Source organism: Bos javanicus, chromosome 22, assembly GCF_032452875.1.
Source record: "Bos javanicus breed banteng chromosome 22, ARS-OSU_banteng_1.0, whole genome shotgun sequence".
NCBI classification, from domain to species: Eukaryota; Metazoa; Chordata; class Mammalia; order Artiodactyla; family Bovidae; genus Bos; species Bos javanicus.
The window spans coordinates 7,410,709-7,430,833 of NC_083889.1; the positions used below are offsets into that span (position 1 = coordinate 7,410,709).

Consider the following 20,125-nt stretch of genomic DNA (forward strand, 5'->3'; position numbering starts at 1 on the left):
GAATGGAGGTGGGGGGAGAATGCAAAGGAACACTTGGCCACTGTAAAAGGATAGAAGGGTCTGTGATAATGATGGGGAGCCTGAGACTCACATTCTGAAGTTGCTCTATTTGTCCAGCGGAGGCAAGGGCTTGAGGTGTCCATGGCACCAGACACTGCATGGAAGCCTTTGCTCATGGCTCATCTGGCTTCCTCTTCCCAGCCTTTCATGAGGGGAACTTTTCCATCCCAGTGGGATCCCATATTTGTTCTACAACACCTGTCAATACCATGTCTCAGTGGCCCAATCAGTAATTCAATAAGCGTTGACCATGCAGCTGTGTGCCAGGCTCTTTGCTGGGTCCTGGGGATTCAGGCACCTCACAAGAGTCCCTGTCACTCTGTGGGTCAGTGTGGCCTATGATAGCCAAGCAGCACGACCATTAATTAGTCTGACCACAAGGACGGTAACAGGAACATTTCTTTTATACTGGAGACAAAAGTGGCCCCTGCATGACTGTTCTCCAGGAGTGTCACTGCTTTGCTTCTGAGATGCCACCAGGAGGGTCAGGAGATAGCCCCAGACACCTGTCCTGTCGTGGGTGTTGCCGTCATTCTGGAGGTGCAGCCTTCCCTCCTCTAGCACGTGGTGAGCTAACCGAGGGGCAGTCTGTATCTCAACATCCTTGCCTTCCTCCAAAAGCACCGCATGGAGCACACACACAGAGGATGAGCATAGCAAACACTTACTGAACAACGCTCTCAAAATGCACATCAGAAAAGCATACTTGGACTAGACGCCTAGGCACAGACTAACCAAGAGAGCTGAGAGCAGTGCACGGAGGGAAGGGCTTTCTAAAATTCAAGAGTTTGTCCACACCCAGAAAACAGCAGAACAAATGCTAAATTGGCTTTGTTGGCATGGGAGTGCCTTTTGCAGGCTTGGTGGGTTTTTTAAGCAAAGGAAAAGCATGGTGCAGTGGCTTCCTCCTCCTGTTTCTTGCTAAAGGATGGCTGAACTCAAATGCAAGTGTTCTGTTTGCAAAGCTCAACTTTCTCATCATCTACAGAGGAAAACAGATCTTCAAAATAACCCAACTTCTAGGCTGCAAAACAAATCAGGTAAGTTTACTCATCAAATTTGGCAAAGGGCGCATGCTTTTAAAAATTACTTCTACGTGGACTTCCCTGGTGGTACAGTGGATAAGAATCTGCCTGCCAGTGCCAGGGACACGGGTTCAGTCCCTGGTCCGGGAAGATTCCACATGCCTCGGAGCAACTAAGCCCATGAGCCCCAACTTCTGAAGTCCCTGCACTCTCGAGCCCACGCACTGCAACTACTGAAGCTCATACGCCCTAGAGCCTGTGCTCCACCATCAAAAGAAGCCACCGCAATGGGAAGCCCGCGCACTGCAACTAGAGAGTTGTCCCCACTAGAGAAAGCCTGTGCGCAGCAGCAAAGCCCAGCACGACCAAAGCAGAAAATCACTTCTACGTGAACAGGGCTGCAAGGAAAGAGTGTATGCAGGAGAGTCTTTAAGTGGATTTACAGAAACTTTCCCCAATGACTTAGGCACAGTTCGGTCAACCTTTGAGTCTCACTCCCAACAGGGAGGCTGGGCCTACCTTAAAATCATTGATAGACGAGCCATAGTTCACACGCCCCATATTCTCCACCAGGAGGTCCAAGGTGGCTCCAGCTTTCCCTGTTATGTTCAGGGTGATCACAGATTCTCGTTCAAGGATTCCCTGGGCAACCTGTGGGTTCAGTACCAAATGAGAATTAACTAGGGTGGGAGGGTCAGCAGAGGCAGCCTGCTCAGTCAACTGCACACTCATTTTGCTACCCTGACGTGTCACCAGACTTCGGACAGAAGTGCTCTGATGGCTCCCTTGCCCAAGTCCTCAGCCAGATGCCCAGGCTCCTGCAACAACTGCTTTCTTCATAGGAGGGTTGCCAGACTCAGCTCCCAGCAGGGAAGGGCTGAGGCTGATTTCCTTAGCTCTGGGTTATTTTCTTGTATGTCTATTTTATTTTTTTATTTTGTATTTATTATTATTTTAAATGTTATTCATTTATTTTTAAATTTTTGGCCATGCCGCAAAGTACATGAGATCTTAGTTCCCCAGCCAGGGATCAAACCTGCACTCCTTGCAGTGGAATCACAGTCTTAAACACTGAACTTCCAGGGAAGTACCTTATTTTTTAAATTTAACTTTTATTTTATATTGGGGTATAGTTGATTTACAATGTGTTCACTACAGGTGTACAGCTAAGTGGTGCAGTTATATGTATACATATCAATGTATGAATTCTTTTTCAGATTCCTTTCCCATATAGGTTATTACAGAGTATTGAGTAGGCTGTGCATCTATTTTTAATAGAGAGGGGATGGAGGCAGAAATTCCAGGGAAAGATTTCTAATACAGGAATCTCTTCATGCGCTCACAGCAAAAAAGGCAGTAATAAAAAATAGGTTTTAAATCACATGGAGATGGGACAAAATAAGACAAACGAGATAAAATCAGAGAGTTAGGTGGAGTAGTTTTACTTCAAAATACCTGATATGATACATTAACCACAAAGATGAAATAATAGAATGAGGGGAAATAACTGGTAATTTAGCAGCAACATATTCCTAACTTTTTAAAATGCAAGATTCTTTAAAAAAAAACAACAAACAAAAAAATCACTAAAACAACCCTCAAATTGGAATTTTAGAAATCGTTGCCATCAGTATACATACTCATAGCGTTTTAGACATTTGCTGCCACTCAAATTAAAACCACTCATCACCATAGGATGGAAATATTTTCATTTGAAATTGTCTCTCACCTGAAACTACCACAACATTGTTAACTGGCTGTGCCCCAATACAAAAGAAAAAGTTTAAAATCTGAAAAAAAAAAAAAAGATGTTTGGGAGACATGGGAGATTGCTGTAGAGAAATCGAAGCAGCAGAGAATTAGTTCTGATAGTTCTTGAGTGACCTTGGGTGGATCACTCCCTTCTCTGGCCCTTAATTTCTTTCCTTTTGTGTTGCTTTTGAAGCATAGTTGATTTACAATGTTGTGTTAGCTTCGGGTGTCCAGCAAAGTGATTTCATTTTACATATTCTCTTCCATTATTGGTTATTATAAGATATTGAATATAGTTCCCTGTGCTATAGAGTAGGACCTTGTCGTTTGCCTATTTCATATATTAAAATCACTTCATTCTTTTTTTTTTTTTAAGAAAAATTAAAAATTTTTTTCCTCAACAAATTTTCTTGGTTATGAACAATCTTTCATGTGTTTATTTCATATGATTGTCTCAGCGAGAGGAATGGAAATCCTATAACGTTATGTATGAAATCAAAGTCTTCGTATCTCTTAGCTCTGATTATCATGAACAGCCCTTCAGAATATAACTTCTCATGTAGGATGAAGACCCTAAGTTAAAATGACTCATCTGGTGTATACAAAACAGACCCTGCCATCCAAGAGTAAAGAAGACAGGAATGACACCCAGTGTCAGTCAGAGGGGATGGCCCTGGACTAGGGGGGCGACCAGGAAGTTCGGATGGACGGGGGGGTGTATACCTCAGGCAGATGGAGTGCAGGTGAGGCTACACCAGCCAGCAAGCGGAAGAGCTCAGGAGCATCACAAGGAGGGTGGAGCCTGAGGATGGGAAGGCAGCAGTCTCCCTGACTGTCATGTTACTGAGGTAGGAGATAGATGGGCCCTTGGGTTGGACATCTGGCATTTGTCAAGTGGGGTCAAACTGAAGACACTCCAAGGACAAACCTAGTGGCAGAAGCTGACCTCTGCTGAAGAGAAGCTGAAGATGACCACTCCTGAGGGCAAGGGACACTTCCCTGTCCGTACACGTGCAGGCAGGCTCCTTGGGGGTCACAACGTGCCACCCCATGACAAGTGAGGACATGCACCCAGAGGCCTCTGCAGTGGGATCCATTTTAGCAAAAAGTTACGCACGCATGTTGGGGAAGGCCCGAGGACAGGTCAAGTGTGAAAAAAGAAACGATAATTGGCCAAAGGTACACAAAGACCCAGAAGGACTGTCTTATATAAGGGATTTGAATCACCTCTTTACTACACTCCCCATTCAGGACACCGGCTGTCCTCTCCAGGTGTGTATTTCTGCCTTGCTTCAGTCTTTTATTTTTATTTATTTTTTGTATTTTGGTCCTGCTGTGTGGCATGCAAGGCAGTTCCTGGATCAGGGATCAAACCCAGGCCCTGGCAGTGAAATGCTGACTCCTAACCACCAGGGAACTCGGATAAACACGCTGTTTCTCTGTGTGCTGTCCCTCTTCCTGTGCTGTGTCTCTAAGGATAAACTTGCTACCTGTTTTTACAGTTTTTGCCTCCTTGAAACATTCTTGCATTCACACAGGGGAAAGAGCCAGGAGAACTTTGCCTGTAGCCCCTGGTGGCCCAGCAGCTAAGATTTCTGCTTTTCATCCAGGCTAACCAGGTCCAGTTCCCGGGCAAGGAATAAGATCTCTCCTCAGGACTGCTTACTGCTGTCTCTCTGAGATCATTACCAAGTGCAACCCACAACTCTCCTCCCCCGTGGGGGCAGACACACAAATTCAGAGAGAATTCTTACCCCGTTCACAGAGACGTAGGCCCGGTCATGGACACCACTGAGTGGCGAAGAGAGGGGTGTAGGGTCGCTGCAGTCTTCAGGGAGCATTGTTCGGTACAGCACAAATCCAAAGTACTGGTTAGAGAAGGATGCAAGAAAAAGACATCACTCTTGCAGTTCACCTTAGGAGAACTGGGTCACCCTCCATCCGCGTGAAAGCAACATTTCTAAAACTATAGGAATGAAATGCTTCCCCAGCCTCGGCAAATATTCTGTCTAATTAAAGGGAACTGGCTTCAGTTTTCAGATCACAGAATAACCATCACAGCAGCTAACTGCAAGGAAGCCTGGAGGCCTTTGTCACACATCCCCTCCCCTCCCACAAGAGGGAACCAGACCCTGGAACGTGGTAGGTGATGTGCCCAGAGTAACTTGGGGGGATCCTGTCACAGATCAAAAGGTTACTGCCATTACCTCAAAAACCAAAACCAAGGACAACAAAAACAAAAGGTAAACAGCAACAGAATGCTCCGTAAAGCATTCTCCAGCTTCTTGGGCTAACTCTGCTCTAACATACAAAACAAGAGTCAATCAGAAACCGTTTCAAGTGGAGGCGAGGGGGAAACAGGCGGCGAGAGACAGATGGAGGTGGGGGTGAAATGTGCCTCTAAATGAGCCTCAGAAAGTACTCTGAGATGCTGGGACCCCTGGTTGGAAAGGAAGCCCCCAAACACCAGCCTGGGTGAATGGCTTCCTGAGTGGTCATTAGCTGGGAGAGCTGGACAAGTCAGGTCCTACAGGAGAATCCAAATGGAAACCCAGCAGGAAACAGTTTCCCACTCCTCAGCCCTGAATGCGAGAAAGAGCAGCCCAGCAAAGGGGAGGGGTGATATGCAGGAGCGGAAGGAAAATGCTAACCCATGTTCCTGTGCTGCAGGAAAGTGCTGAACTCAAGAAATGCCACTGTCATCACCCAAACCTTCGAGCACAAGGAGGCCTCCCTTCCAGACCCCCAAATCTCCATCTCTTGTTTCTTTTTTTCTTTTGAATGCAGCAGAGTGGTGAGTCCTAGCTCAGAGACTAGGGGTTTCCAGGAGGGGAGCAGAAGGTGAGATGCTCCCTGCAATGGCAAAGTGAGGACTCCGGACGGGGCGGATGGGGGAGGCAGCTGCAGGGGTACCAGAGCTGCACCCCACTCCCTGCAGCTGTGCCCACCGAGAGGTTTGCTGGAAGTAAATCTAATACGGCCTGTCCCAGATCTGAAGCAGTCAGGGCCCAGGAGCCACACCTGATCTGAGAGCACTGCCTTGGCCAAAGGTGAGAGAGCAGAAAGGGGCTGAGAAAAAGCAGGGACACTAACCTGGGATCCACTTCCCAGGTTCCCACTGCTCTGAGTTGTGTCTTATCTGATGTGCTCCGACCCTCCTCGGTGGAGAGGACAGGTAGATGGAGACACGGATGTACAACCAGTGTGTGTTGGAACCAGAGAAAGAACACTACCCAACGCTAACAAAAAAGTGAGGGGGGCTTAATTAATCATTTTTATTTATCACAAAGCAGTATTGCTGGAGTGAAATCACAAACTCAAAAAAAGACAGTTATTTGTTCTTAGTTCCAAGATATAATAATATAACAAAATAAGCTAAAGCAAGACCAAATGTGGTGTTACTATATCATCCTCCAGAAGGTGATCTCCTCAGAAGTCAGAAAGGAGCCCCTACATAATTTTCCATTTCAAAAACCAGAGCTGAGATCTTAACTAAGTGATCAAATAGAACACTGAACTAAAGGCACCAAGTGACCCTACTACGGCAGCCTGAGACGAACACGCCGTGGCCGTCGTGTGTGCGCCAAAAATGTCTCACAGACTTGAGTCTAACCGGTGAGGTGTGGTCTGCAAAACTCAGAAACTGTCTGAACTCTTCAGACATGACCATGTCACGAGAGAGAGAGGAAAAACAGACTCAGGAACTGTTTCAGATGAAAGCAGACTAAATGCAATGTGTGATCGTGGACTGGCAACTGGACTGAAAAGAGAGAAGCTATAAGGGACATTGCTGAAATAAACTGGGATACCTGATCGTAGAATGTATATTAGATAATAGGACTGTATCCATGCTAGATTTCTTAAGGGTGATCATTATTTGTGATCATGTACTATAATGTCCTTCTTAAAAATACATGCTCTAATATTTAAGAGTGGAAGTGTCATGATGTTGACAACTACCTCAAATGCTTAAAAAAAACAAAAAGCAGCTGACTCCAAACCATACACACACAGAATGCCAATGAAGCAGCTGTTAACACTTGATGGATCTAGGTTAAAGCTCTATGGGTATTGTACTATTCTTGCAAGTTTTCTAACACAAAAAGTTGGGTAAATTTTACAATAAAGATGGAGCTGTGCCTGGAGATTAAACACACACACACACACACACACACACACACACCGTGTACTCTCTTCTTTTTCTCTGCAAAGGCAGGAAAAAATCTCTAATAACCTAATCTATTAAGAACACAGTCCCTATATCTTGGAACTAACAACAAATATGGAGAAGGAAATGGTAACCCACTCCAGTGTTCTTGCCTGGAGAACCCCAGGGATGGGGGAGCCTGGTGGGCTGCCATCTATGGGGTCGCACAGAGTCGGACACGACTGAAGCGACTTAGCAGCAGCAGCAGCAAGAACAAACAAGTGTCTTTTTTGAGTAATAAAACAGTGGTTTTACTTTGATACCTAATAAGACTAATTATATCAGACATATACTCAATGTATAACCTGCACAGAATTATGCTAAAGCAGGTTATTACCTATGTGATAAGAAATGGGATGGGGAGAACAGCAAAGATCAGCCACTGTGCAGCATACAGAGCTAGAGCCTGGAGATCCGAGGTGATTTTACATAGGGGTCTGATTTATCTGCTTATCATTTTGGTCCCTGTGTTCAGAACAGGTAGTGTAGAAAGCACATATTTTTGAAGGTAGAAAAAAGGTAAAGCATTACCTCTGAAGCCTTACCTGTTTCACATCGATAAATGTCAAGGGATAAACACTTTTTATGGGTCCAGAGGGACACAGGATGTTGAGAGCATCCTCCACTGTCTTTAACTGGAAAGAAACAAAAGCAGCTTTTACTCACTGTCACCCCTCACTTAATCACAGTAGAAATAACGTCATCATCAGAGACAGTGGATTTGACCAAACCCCTAAATGAAATGGTTTGAATTCCACTCAGGGCTGTCCTGAGTAGAATCAATTCTATCCAGTCCCTAACTCTGGATGAAAAATAACAGATGATATTGTAAAGAGTTTCAAACATACCTATTCAGTCACAACCTCCTGTATAGGAAAGGCCCGTAAAATGCATGAAAACCAAGGCTCTGTAAAACCTCCCCTCCACCTCCGAGTGAAGCAGCCCCACTGTGCCCTCCTCTGAGCTTGTCAGCAGCATGTTCCCCATGCCTGGATCACCTTCCACTTGTTGACCCCACTGTCCTCCTTGTGGACAGTCAGCTTCTTAAGAGCAAGGTCTGTACTGTGCTCACCTCCAATGCCCAGCACATAGTAGACACCCAATTAACACTTACATTCAGCCTGAATGACTGTGTTTACTTGTAGCCCATGATGTTTACTCTGATGTACAAAACAACCGTGGGTGCCTCTCCAAACTCTAGGAGAGACCTCCCTTTACCCACACACCTCACTGAGTCCTCACAAAAGCCGGCAAGGAAGGCAATACTGTCCCTTGTTAGGGAAGAGGAAGGAACTGGGGACTCAGGATTTCACTTGAGTCACGGCCCAGACGGGATTTGCAGTTAGGTTTGACTTCAAACCCAGAGCTTTCCCCAGCATGAAACTGGTTAGGAATTTTTATAAACGCTTTTTAGAGCTACCTCACTGATAGGTAGCATGGAAGAAAAAAAAGCCATCGGTTAGGTACAATCCCATCAATTCAGCTAAGTGAGTGCTTTCCTACTTGGATAACTAAAGGAGCTCATGGTCAGAGCTTTTATCCTATATTACTATGATCTACATAAACTTCATTCAGTATTTGAAAAAATTAATTATTCATTTATTTGGCTGCACGGGGTCTTAGTTGCAGCATGTGGGATCTAGCTCTCTGACCAGAGATCAAACCTTGGGCCCCCCGCATTGGAAGCATAGAGTCTTCGACACTGGACCACCAGGGAACTCCCAGCCTTTACACAGTTTTATGTCAATTTGCTGTCTTCAATCCTGTATTTAGTTTCTGGTCTCACAGTTCTCCTTCCTGGTAAACAGAATGTGCTTTGGTACTAAGGTTAGCAATATTGTTCAAAACATTTGCAGTTATTCTCTGTTGCATAAAAATAAACTTTTCACAGCTTAAAAAGACACAAACCAAACTTTTCCTTAAGTAGCAGTAGCAATGAACAAGTTGAAGGTACTCCCTTTACAAATGTGATTAAAGTCTGATTAATCTAAAGCAAGATTCCTATCAGGCAGAGAAACCACATTCTTTGTAGAATGTAACACACATATCCGACACTAGGTGGAAAATGTTACAAGAGCTCAACCAAACATCAAAGGGCTTCACGAATGGAAACATTATACAATCATGTTTGGCATTTTGCTTAAAGATAAAAACTTATGATGCTATTTTAGCATATCAAGATTCTTAAGAAATGTGTAACTTTTTTTTTTCTTGTTAGTTAACCCAGGTAGGAGTTAGGGATTATCAGAGGGGAAAACCTGAAGATGGTCAAAACAAATTGCCTTGGGCTTACGTCACTCCTATCAAATGAAGCCTCTCCTCTTTTGCTCTTTCCCTAGAAGAAAAACCTCTTTGCTAATATTTATGATTCGTTTCTGGCTTTCCCACTCCCAATTACCATATTTCCCACAATATGGTAATTATATGTCCCAATTACCATATAAGCCACAAGCCACGAGGACATGATTTTTCTTTTTTTCCTGAAGACATGATTTTGAGATCGAGGGCAATGTACAATTTAGAGTTAATGTTCGTGGCTTTTGAGAACTGCTTTTAGAAAAGGAGAATTATAGAAACGAATGTCACTAGCCGTAACAGTAAGGTTACATTTTATTCCCACAAGGGCTCCTAAGGCTGGTTTTGCCACTGATAATGGAAACAAAATGATCTAAGAATGCCCGCTCACGCCTGACGCGCTCACCCTGTCACCATCACACACAGCAGCTCACGGCCTGTGTCCCCGTTTTCCCAGAAACATCACCCACCCCATCAGTCTCACAGAAAACAAGTTCACAAAAAAATAAGGAGCCGATTGCCAGACGTAACACTTTGACTCATGACTGCTGAATTCCACTTCCTCACTCTTAATGTTTCTGTTAGTTTTTTTCTTACCTTATTCAGAGCAACTTTTCCATATGCAAACTTCGGTGTGGATGGGGGGATAGGACCTTCTGGTACTTTTGCAAACTATAAACCACAGTGGAAAAAAGAAAAGAAAAACGGCTGTTAAACTCTCAGAAACACATCTCTACAATTCATGTTTCAAAAGAATGATCAAAGATTCAAATAGTGCCAGTGATTTTTGGAAAGGCAAAGGAACCAAAAACTCCCTCCAAAGCAGAATTCTAAGCACATGCCTGTGTATGTCTGTGCTTTAAGCTCCAGGAATCACTCAAATAATTATAGAACAAAACACCTGAAAACAGAAAGTGGAAACAAATAGACTAACACAACATTGTAAATCAGCTATCAGTTCAGTTCAGTTGCTCAGTGGTGTCTGACTCTTTGCGACCCCATGGACTGCAGCATGCTAGGCCTCCCTGTCCGTCACCAACTCCTGGAGTTCACCCAACTCATGTCCGTAGAGTCAGTGATGCCATTCAACCATCTCATCCTCTATCGTCCCCTTCTCCTCTTGCCTTCAATCTTTCCCAGCATCAGGGTCTTTTCCAATGAGTCAGCTCTTCGCATGAGGTGGCCAAAGTACTGGAGTTTCAGCTTCAGCATCAGTCCTTCCAATGAATATTCTGGACTAATTTCCTTTAGAATGGATTGGTTGGATCTCCTTGCAGTCCAAGGGACTCTCAAGAGTCTTCTCCAACACCACAGTTCAAAAGCATCAATTCCTTGGTGCTCAGCTTTCTTTATGGCCCAATTCTCACATCCATCCATGACTACTGGAAAAACCATAGCTTTGACTAAATAGACCTTTGCTGGTAAAGCAATATCTCTGCCTTTTAGTATGCTGTCTAAGTTGGTCATAACTTTTCTTCCAAGGAGCAAGCATCTTTTAATTTCATGGTTGCAGTCACCATTTACAGTGATTTTGCAGCCCCCCAAAATAAAGTCTGTCACTGTTTCCATTGTTTCCCCATCTATTTGCCATGAAGTGATGGGACAGATGCCATGATCTGTTTTCTGAATGTTGAGTTTTAAGCCAACACTTTCACTTTCCTCTTTCACTTTCATCAAGAGGCTCTTTAGTTCCTCTTAGATTTCTGCCATAAGGGTGGTGTCACATCCTGGAATGTGAAGTCAAGTGGGCCTTAGGAAGCATCACTACAAACAAAGCTAGCGGAGGTGATGGAATTCCAGTTGAGCTATTTTAAATCCTAAAAGATGATGCTGTGAAAGTGCTGCACTCAATATGCCTACGAATTTGGAAAACTCAGCAGTGGCCACAGGATGGGAAAAGGTCAGTTTTCTTTCCAATCCCAAAGAAAGGCAATGCCAAAGAATGTTCAAACTACCACACAATTGCACTCATCTCACACGCTAGCAAAGTAATGCTCAAAATTCTCCAAGCCAGGCTTCAACAGTAGGTGAACTGTGAACTTGCAGATGTTCAGGCTGGATTTAGAAAAGCCAGAGGAACCAGAGCTCAAATTGCCAGCATCCATTGGAGCATCAAAAAAGCAAGTGAAGAAAAACAACTACTTCTGCTTTATTGACTATGCCAAAGCGTTTGACTGTGTGGATCACAACAAACTGGAAAATTCTGAAAGAGATGGGAATACCAGACCACCTGACCTGAGAAATCTGTATGCAGATCAAGAAGCAACAGTTAGAACTGGACATGAAACAACAGACTGGTTCCAAATTGGGAAAGGAGTACGTCAAGGCTGTATATTGTCACCTTGCTTATTTAACTTATATGCAGAGTACATCATGAGACACGCAGGGTTGGATGAAGCAAAAGCTGGAATCAAGATTGCCAGGAGAAATCAACTATACACCAAAAATAAAAATTTTTAAATGCTACCATTAAAACAATGACAACTGGGGCTTCCCTCGTGGCCCAGAGGTAAGTAATCTGCCTGCCAATGCAGGAGACAATGGGTTTGATCCCTGGTCTGGGAAGGTCCCACATGTTGCAAAGCAAACAAGCCCATGCTCCCCAACTAGTGAGCCAGTGCTCTAGAGCCCAGGAGCCACAACACCTACTGAGGACCATGCTCCCTAGAACAAGGGCTCCGCAAGAGAAGCCCACATACCGCAACTGCAGAGCCGGCCCTGCTCTGGAGAAAAGCCCATGCAGCAAAGAGGATCCAGCACAGCCAAAAATAGATAAAATTATTTTTAAAAACAACAACTGAGACCTGAATTAGGAATGGGGTGAAACAAAAGAGCAAAAACAAGTTAGAGAGGATGAAAGTGACAGCTGAAGATGAGTTGGGAGGAAAAGAAATAAAAGGTACGTGCCCAAACTGACTCTGAAGGGGGGGAGTCTATAGCAGGAAAAGATGCTGTGTGCAAATTAAATCTTACGAGTAGATTAAAGTTTTGTGTCAGTGTTAAATTTGCTGTGGTTATATAAGAGCATATTCTTGCCTATTCTTAAACAGCATACACTGAAGTATGTAGGGGTCGAGAGTCTTGATGTCTAAAACCCTCCAGAGGTTTAGAGAGCGTATGGGCTCGGCGAAGGGCAAATGGTGACACAAATGTAGTGAAATATTCACACGGGTGAATCTGGGTGTGGAAGACACAAGTGTTGGTCCTGCTATTCTTATTCTTGAAATATTCCTGTAAATTTGAAATGATTTTTAAATAAAAACAAAACCTTATTAAATATACACACACACACAATTTATATTAATGTCAGAAGATACGGGTGTCATTCCCAGGTCTTAAAAAAAGTCGATGTCCATCTGGAATCTCCAAGTATTAATAGGTTGTATTATGATCTGTCAGGGCTCTTAGTTCCTTCCTTCTTTCCCCGCCCGCCCCCCACCCCCCAGCCGCCTCTCAGCTTCCCTTTTTAAAAGTAATTTTAAAAAGCATAGTAAAAAGCAGTGGTTTCCTGCAACATTCTTTTAGTTCTGTTCTTCAGACGAAACCATTTTAAAATCATTTCACTGTTTCGATTTTTGCTTCTTTTAGTCTCTAAATTTACCTGCTACTTCTTGTTTGAGCAACTTAAAGCATGATCATTTATTTCTTTAATACATGGGATTTAGCTCAGTTGTACTCTTCAGATATCACCCTTTCTTGCCAATATGGTTATGTCACTATTTTTACTTTCTCTACTGGTTATCTCTGTAGCTTTAAATAATACCCTATACCTTTATTTCTTAGTTCTTACCGACTAGAACATTATCCATCGTCTCCACACATTTAAAGATAAGGCTGTCTGCATCCTTCCCCTTAGCTCTCCTCTCCACTCCATCTCCAAACCATCAGCTGTGCTTTTTAAATGTCAAGGTTAAAGGTCTACCCTATTAGTCACAAGTCCTCCCATCAAGTGCACATTGACCTTATATTAAAATTAATCACCTGTGCTCACATTATTACAATTATATAAATACCGCTCTCTGCACAGCTAAATGGCAGATATGTATCAGGATGGCATATTCTCTCTCCTTGCAGATGTTAGTTTTCTTTTCTCTTCCCTGGGGTTTCTAATTGCCTTTCTTTCTTCCTCTCTGCTGTTTAGTTCACATGGTGCTTAGATGGTTCCAAATTTCCAAAGACGGTATCAAGTTTCTTCCAACACTCTTTTCTCTCCCAGAAATCCTCCTACTGGGACCCTCAGTCTTCTGCTCCAAGGGTTGAGAGTCCACGATTATTTTAGAAAAACTTTCGTATTTCATTTATTTATGGCCCCGCTGCACCACTTGTGGGATCCCCATTCCCTGACCAGGGATCAAACTCTTGCTCCCTGCATCGGGAGTGTGGAGTCTTAACTGCTGGACCACCAGGGAAGTCCCCAGGCTTTATCATTATTCTGGCTTTTCCCTCCTGTTTCTAGAATCTCACGACTTCCTCATTTCACCAGAGCAATCTCAAGTACCTTCCTAAGAACTGGTACATGGGAAGGAAACTTCCTGAACCTTTGAATGTCTGCGTATGTCATATTTAGTTAGCAATTTGGGTAGGTATAGAATTCCATGTTGAAAATCATCTTCAGGACTTCCCTGGCGGTCCAGAGGCTAAGACTCCCGATGCAGGGGCCCCGGGTTCAATCCCTGACCAGGGAACTAGATTCCACATGCCTCAGCTAAGAGTTTTCATGCTGAAGCTAAGACCCAATGCAGCCAAATAAATATTTTTCTAAAAAATCATCTTCCCTCAGAATGACCAGGGTGCTGTTCAGTGTCCTCTGTCACCTGGTGTGGCTCATGCCAAGCACCTTCCTGAAAAAGGTGACCAGCTTTTTCTCTCTGGAAGCTTGTAGGTTATTTATTCCCAATATCCTAAATTTTTGTAAAGGTGCATCTGGACACACATGGGTTTTACATTCATTGTGCTAGGCAACTCAGATATTCTTTTTTATTTTGGAGAAAGTTCTGTATTATTTCTTTGCTGTTTGCTTTTTCTCCATTTCTCCCCTTCCTTATGAGTAACCTGCACCTCCCAGATTATTCTTCTATGGGTCTCATCTTTCCTCTCCTGTTTCCATCTGTCTTCTCACTCTATAATTTCTAGGATATTTTTAAAATTTCCGATAACTTTTTCTTGGTCTCCTTTATCAAAGTATTCTGTTCTTCTTTTATCGATGCCATATCTTCTCAGATATCTCTGAAGGATATACATTTGAGAAGGTTTGCTTTGTTCTGTTTAAGATCTGTCCTGTGGATTCTCTGTTGCCTTTAGGGTTACTTTTCTGTTTATTTCATCTTGGTCTTCCTCCTCCTGGTTGCAGTTTTTCTGGGTTTGCACAAACATGTGGCCATCATCCTTAGCTTTCTATTCACATTTAATGGTAATGCAAACGAATGCACTAGCATTTGCACACTCAGCTTCTTTGTGCCAGTCCTGTTATACGTACAGGAGCCAGGCTTGTCCAGTGGGGACCTCTGTTTTAGGATGACTTCGCAGGGAATCAGACATAACATGTGGGGTCTTTGCTCTGGGGCTATGCACTTTTTTTTTTTTAATCCTCCAATTTTCTGGCTGGTAGAAAGATGCTTCCCTGATGGACAGTTTATTGGAAAGTGGGGTGAAGGAGTGAAGGATATGACTGGAAATACGTAGAGTTTCATCAGCCTTCCCACCCTGCCACCCCTGCTTTTTAAAAATCTTCTGGCCATGATACACACAGCATGTGGGATTTTGGATCTTTGTTCCCTGACTAGGGATCGAACACCCACTCCCTACATAAGGAGTGCAGAATCTTAACCACTGGACCACCCAGATCTTCCATTTTCAGCTTTCATTTCCATCCTTTGTCTTACTTGTAGTTCCAAGACCCCAGCTCTTCTTGGTTCTTTATGGTCAATCTACTCCCTGTTCCCTGTTCCTATAACCCTCTTCCATGCTCACTGGGAACCTAGATTTCCTTATCTTATTTGTTCAGTCACCACTGCTCCATCTATTTTTGTTTCCCAGAAATCTGCTGAAATCTCTCATGCATGGACAGCTCCCTTCTTGTTGGCTTCATTTAAAATAAAAAATTCTTTTTTTTTTTTTTTTTATCATTAGTCACATTTTAGAAGGAAGAAGAGATAGATACATAGACAGGCAGCCATCTGGAGCTGGGAACCCTTGGTATTTCTAATATTCTATGAGTCTATGTTTCTGTGAAATTTAAAAGATCATGTTACAGTGAACTTTATGACTCACAGTAACACAAATGAGGCCAGAGTGACTCCTGATCTTACAGCAGGATGCAAGGTCTCTCTTCCCAGCTTTGCCTGAAGCCTAGATCATATTCTTTCTCTTCTGCCAGGTGACATACCGCATTCTCCCCCCAACATTCTGGCCAATAACAGCAGTCAGCACAGATCCAGAGGGGAGACCTGACAGCAGTCTGAGATCCCCTATTTACTTGTGCGAGGTAGGGCCACGACCCACCTAATTTCTAAAGTCAAGGTGTGGCCAGGGCCGCAACCTCTCTACCACACTGGATGAAAAAGTCAACTGCACAGACACTTTTATTCAACCTACACTCGGCTGACTTTGATGTGCCGGTTCTGTCATTTTATTTACTCCTTACATAGGCCCTCATAGCTTGTTATCATATTTCCTCTTTAGAGATGAGACCGAGGAACTTGCTCAAGATTTCGGAAAGGGGCAAGGGAGGAGCCGGGACTTCGACTCCAAGTTTAGTGTTGTTCCTCTGGCTCTGTCTTTTTCGTTTTCACTATTGTTACTTATTTATTTTTTTGGCACGCTGGGTCTTAGTGGTGGCACTCAAGAATCTTTGTCGAGGCTTTCAGGACCTTTAGTTGCAGCATATGGGATCTAGCTCCCTGGCCAGGGATCGAGCCCAGGCTCCTTGCATTGGGAGCTCCGAGTCTGAGCCCCTGGACCACCAGTTAAGCACACATAAAGACGAGATAATTTTATAATTTACTCCTGCCACTTACCAAAAGCACTTCTGGCATGGGCCAAATAGTAACAACAATTTTACTTACTTGTATATTATATTCAAACAGATATAACAGAAGTTATATAACCATCGCTTTTCAATATTAGGTATTGAATTATTTCCAGTTTTTGATACTATAAATAATATTGCAATGAACAACTTCTTGTCTATAATATTCTCCACGTTCAGAATTTTTAAAATAAAGTTCCAAGTGAGGGGCGTGCACGTGAAGTCACTTCAGTCATGTCCGACTGTGACTCCAGGTACTGTAGCCTGTCAGGCTCCTCTGGCCATTGGATTCTCAGGCAAGAATACTGGAGTGGGTTGCCATTTCTTCCTCCAGTCAAGTGAGGGGTCATTAGGTCAAATGATATAAGCATTTTATATGATTTTTAACATAAGGTGTGTCAAAGTTTTCACTAGAGGTCTATACTTGTTTATGTCTTTCATCCAGTTATCTATTTGGATCTTGATTTTTTTTAAATCAGTAGGATGAGCTCATTATATTCTCCGTATTAAGCCTCCCTCTGTCTATCACATTTGCCACAACCTTTAAAAAAATTATTATAGAGAGTTTTCACTGATTATCATATAGCAAAATTCTAATCTTCTGTCCAAGTAACCAATGTGTCAGAAAAGAAATAGACAAACATAGCAAAATAAACGTCTGAACCTTTATGTCTCCAGAGTAATTTGTACTTTAATCATAGTTTTCAGACTTGTCGTAAATATTGCTTCTTATCCTACTTATTTAGAGGGACAAACTCAACGTGGAAAGCTGCTCTTTTCCTAGTAGAAGCCAACAGATGCAACAGTGACCAACTATTCTCTCCCTAAGATCTCTAATGTTTTTGTTCATTGATCTAGCAAACTCTCATTAAGAAAGTGACTGGGGAATCCACTGGGAGTCCAGCGTTTAGGACTCTGCACTTTTACTGATGGGGCCAAGTTCAATTCCCGGTCAGGAAACTAAGATCTGGCAAGCCACGGGGCACAGAAAAAAAATGAAAAGAAAGTACTTTGTGTCAGGTCCTGTGCTTGGTACTAAGGATAATAACAGCCCCAAGTCTAGAGTGCAGTGTGTATACACAAGTCATATTAACACTAGGAGAAGCTGTGGATTCAAGATTTCCACAGTGTAACTCAGTGGCAGAAAGCAAAGTGTGACTAAATCTGCAGAGAGATGACTCAAAGATGACTCCCCAGAGAAGCTAATGAGGCATGTCCTCATTTTCTAGGTGGATAAATGAGGGGCCACTCTGTGCAGAGGCCAGGGAGTAGAAGAGGCACCTCCTGTAGAACTTGAGGAATTTTATGTACCTTTATCTTAAGGCTAGACAGTCATGTAGAAGAAAGGGAGACCTGCATAGCACAGGGAACTATATTCAATAACTGTAATGTAGGAAAAGAATCTGAAAAAGAGTGAAAAAAACTGAATCATCTTGTTGTACACCTGAACCTAACTCAGCATTGTAAAGTATACTTTAAAAAATGGTTTAAATAAAAGGGAGAATGGAAAGATGAGGCTTGATGAAAATAGGGGTGGAGTCATGGAAGGCATCCTGACCAGATCAGGGTTTCAGAGAAATCACTTCGGAAGACAGACTAAAAAAGCCAGGTATGCAGGAAATGAATGGACTAATGCCACAGGAGTTTAGGCGATGCTTTAAAAGACTATCTGTTTGGATTAGCAGATGCAGACTATTATATGTAGAATGCATAAACAACAAGTCCTACTGTGTACCACTGGGAACTATAACCAGTATCCTCCGATAAAACCATAATGGAAATGAATATGAAAAAGTATATATCTATATGTATAATTGAGTCATTTTGTTGTACAGCAGAAATTAACACAACACCGTAAATCAACTGTGCCTCAATAAATTTTTTTAAAGACTAACGTTTATGAAGCAATATTGACATTGTCATCCTTGATTACCTGACATAAACACTGTGTTTCCACCAGCACCATGGATCATTAAGAGACAGCTAGTTCACCCACTGAACTAATGTCATTCTAGCCATAAACCAAGAGGACATTTAGCCAGTGTGACTGGTCCTGGGTCAAGGTTCAAATGTCATTAAGCTTCTGAAATACTGAAAATCACGTTGGCCATTCTCCCATGCCCCGTCACCACCCAGCCCCAATGCCACCCTCAAGGAATTCCAAGACCCACTCCAGTCATCAAGGTCAATCAACTACAACTTGATTAATTTCTACAGAATAACCCATCTTCAAAAAGTCAGCTGGACTCATCTTTGATAGAACCCCTATTAAGAACTGGAACAAAACTCTCATTCAAAAGCATACAAAAAGAAACTCACCACTGCCCCTCTCAGGAATTGGTAATGAGCAGGAGGGCGTTTACCCTACAGTCTTAGAGTTCATCCTCGAGGTCAAAGTGTTAACCAAGTTGGTTGAGTTTTACCCACAGCAAAGAGAATAGCTTTAAAAATGCAAATATCGAGAGCACTGCCCTGACTTAAAAGAGTCCTGTGCGGCCTGGAGGGCTGCCTGGAGCCTTCACTTCCCGTACAGGCTGGTGCAGCCCTCTGGGAAATTCCATCCCCGGGAGTCCACGTCAGTGAAAGAGACTGTCCGTCTCCACCCAGCTTAGTCTTGAGATGGACTATAGAAGAAACCCAGTCAACTTTTTAAGTCTTTGGTGAAGGAAAGAGGCAGGAAGAGGTGTATATGGGGATATTTATGATCCCGTTTCTTTTCCTCCATGCAAACAAATACTCTGAACACCATCTAACAAACCAGCTAGCTGAACATCTACAACGTCTCCTAAGCAAGAGCCCGCTTTTGAAGTTGTTCTTTTTTCTCTTCCTATACCTAAAATATCAACACAGAGAACGAGGGGAAAGACAACTAAATGTTACGTTGCAATCTATCTATCGTAAGCTACTGAATCACATAAATTTCTGAAGATTCGGTCTCCTTCACGAGTTCATCTTACTGCGGCCGCTGGTTAAACACCTGGGATCCTCTGGATTTGTCCTTTGCTTGGCCCACTGCCCTTCCGGATCAGCTCTCCAGGTGCAATCTCAGCCTCTCCTGAACTTCACCCTCCGCCTCCACAATGACTGTGGAATCCATGTCTGTCCTGACGACTTCTTTCTGGAACTTTTCACTCTTAAGTGAGTTGCCTGCCAGACCTCCCCCAGTTGTCCCCAGAGGCATCCTGAGCATAACTGGCTTCTCTCCCCTACCCCACTTCCCACCTGCGTTTTCCTTGCAGCTCTCTGTCTTAGTTGCTAACCCCAATACCCATCCAGTTATCCAGCTAACGTTGTAACATGGACCAATTAATGACTCCTCATTCTTCCTCACACCTGCATTCGGCCAGTTGCTGCCGCTACTGCTGCTAAGTCACTTCAGTCGTGTGCGACTCTGTGCGACCCCATAGACGGCAGCCCACCAGGCTCCCCCATCCCTGGGATTCTCCAGGCAAGAACACTGGAATGGGTTGCCATTTCCTTTTCCAGTGCATGAAAGTGAAAAGTGAAAGTGAAGTCGCTCAGTCATGTCCGACTCTTTGTGACCCCATGGACTGCCGCCTACCAGGCTTCTCCATCCATGGGATTTTCCAGGCAAGAGTACTGGAGTGGGGTGCCATTGCCTTCTCCGCAGCCAGTTGCTAAATCCTACCAATTCTGGGCTTCCCTGGTGGCTCAGATGGTAAAGAATCTGCCTGCAATGCAGGAGACCCAGGTTTGATCCCTGGGTCAGGAAGATCCTCTGGAGAAGGGAATGGCAAC

At 43.5% G+C, this 20,125-nt stretch overlaps 1 protein-coding gene across 1 annotated transcript in view; it reads right to left on the reverse strand.

The window, feature by feature from the left end:
- Nucleotides 1-20,125, reverse strand: part of GLB1 (galactosidase beta 1) — a 104,156-nt gene that overhangs the window by 21,885 nt on the left and 62,146 nt on the right. Inside the window, exons 11-14 of the mRNA XM_061395756.1 lie at nt 9,937-10,011; nt 7,590-7,679; nt 4,592-4,705; nt 1,605-1,736 (exon numbers count right to left, since the gene is read on the reverse strand). Of these exons, the coding sequence (XP_061251740.1) occupies nt 1,605-1,736; nt 4,592-4,705; nt 7,590-7,679; nt 9,937-10,011 (411 nt within the window). The remainder of the gene's footprint in view (nt 1-1,604; nt 1,737-4,591; nt 4,706-7,589; nt 7,680-9,936; nt 10,012-20,125) is intronic.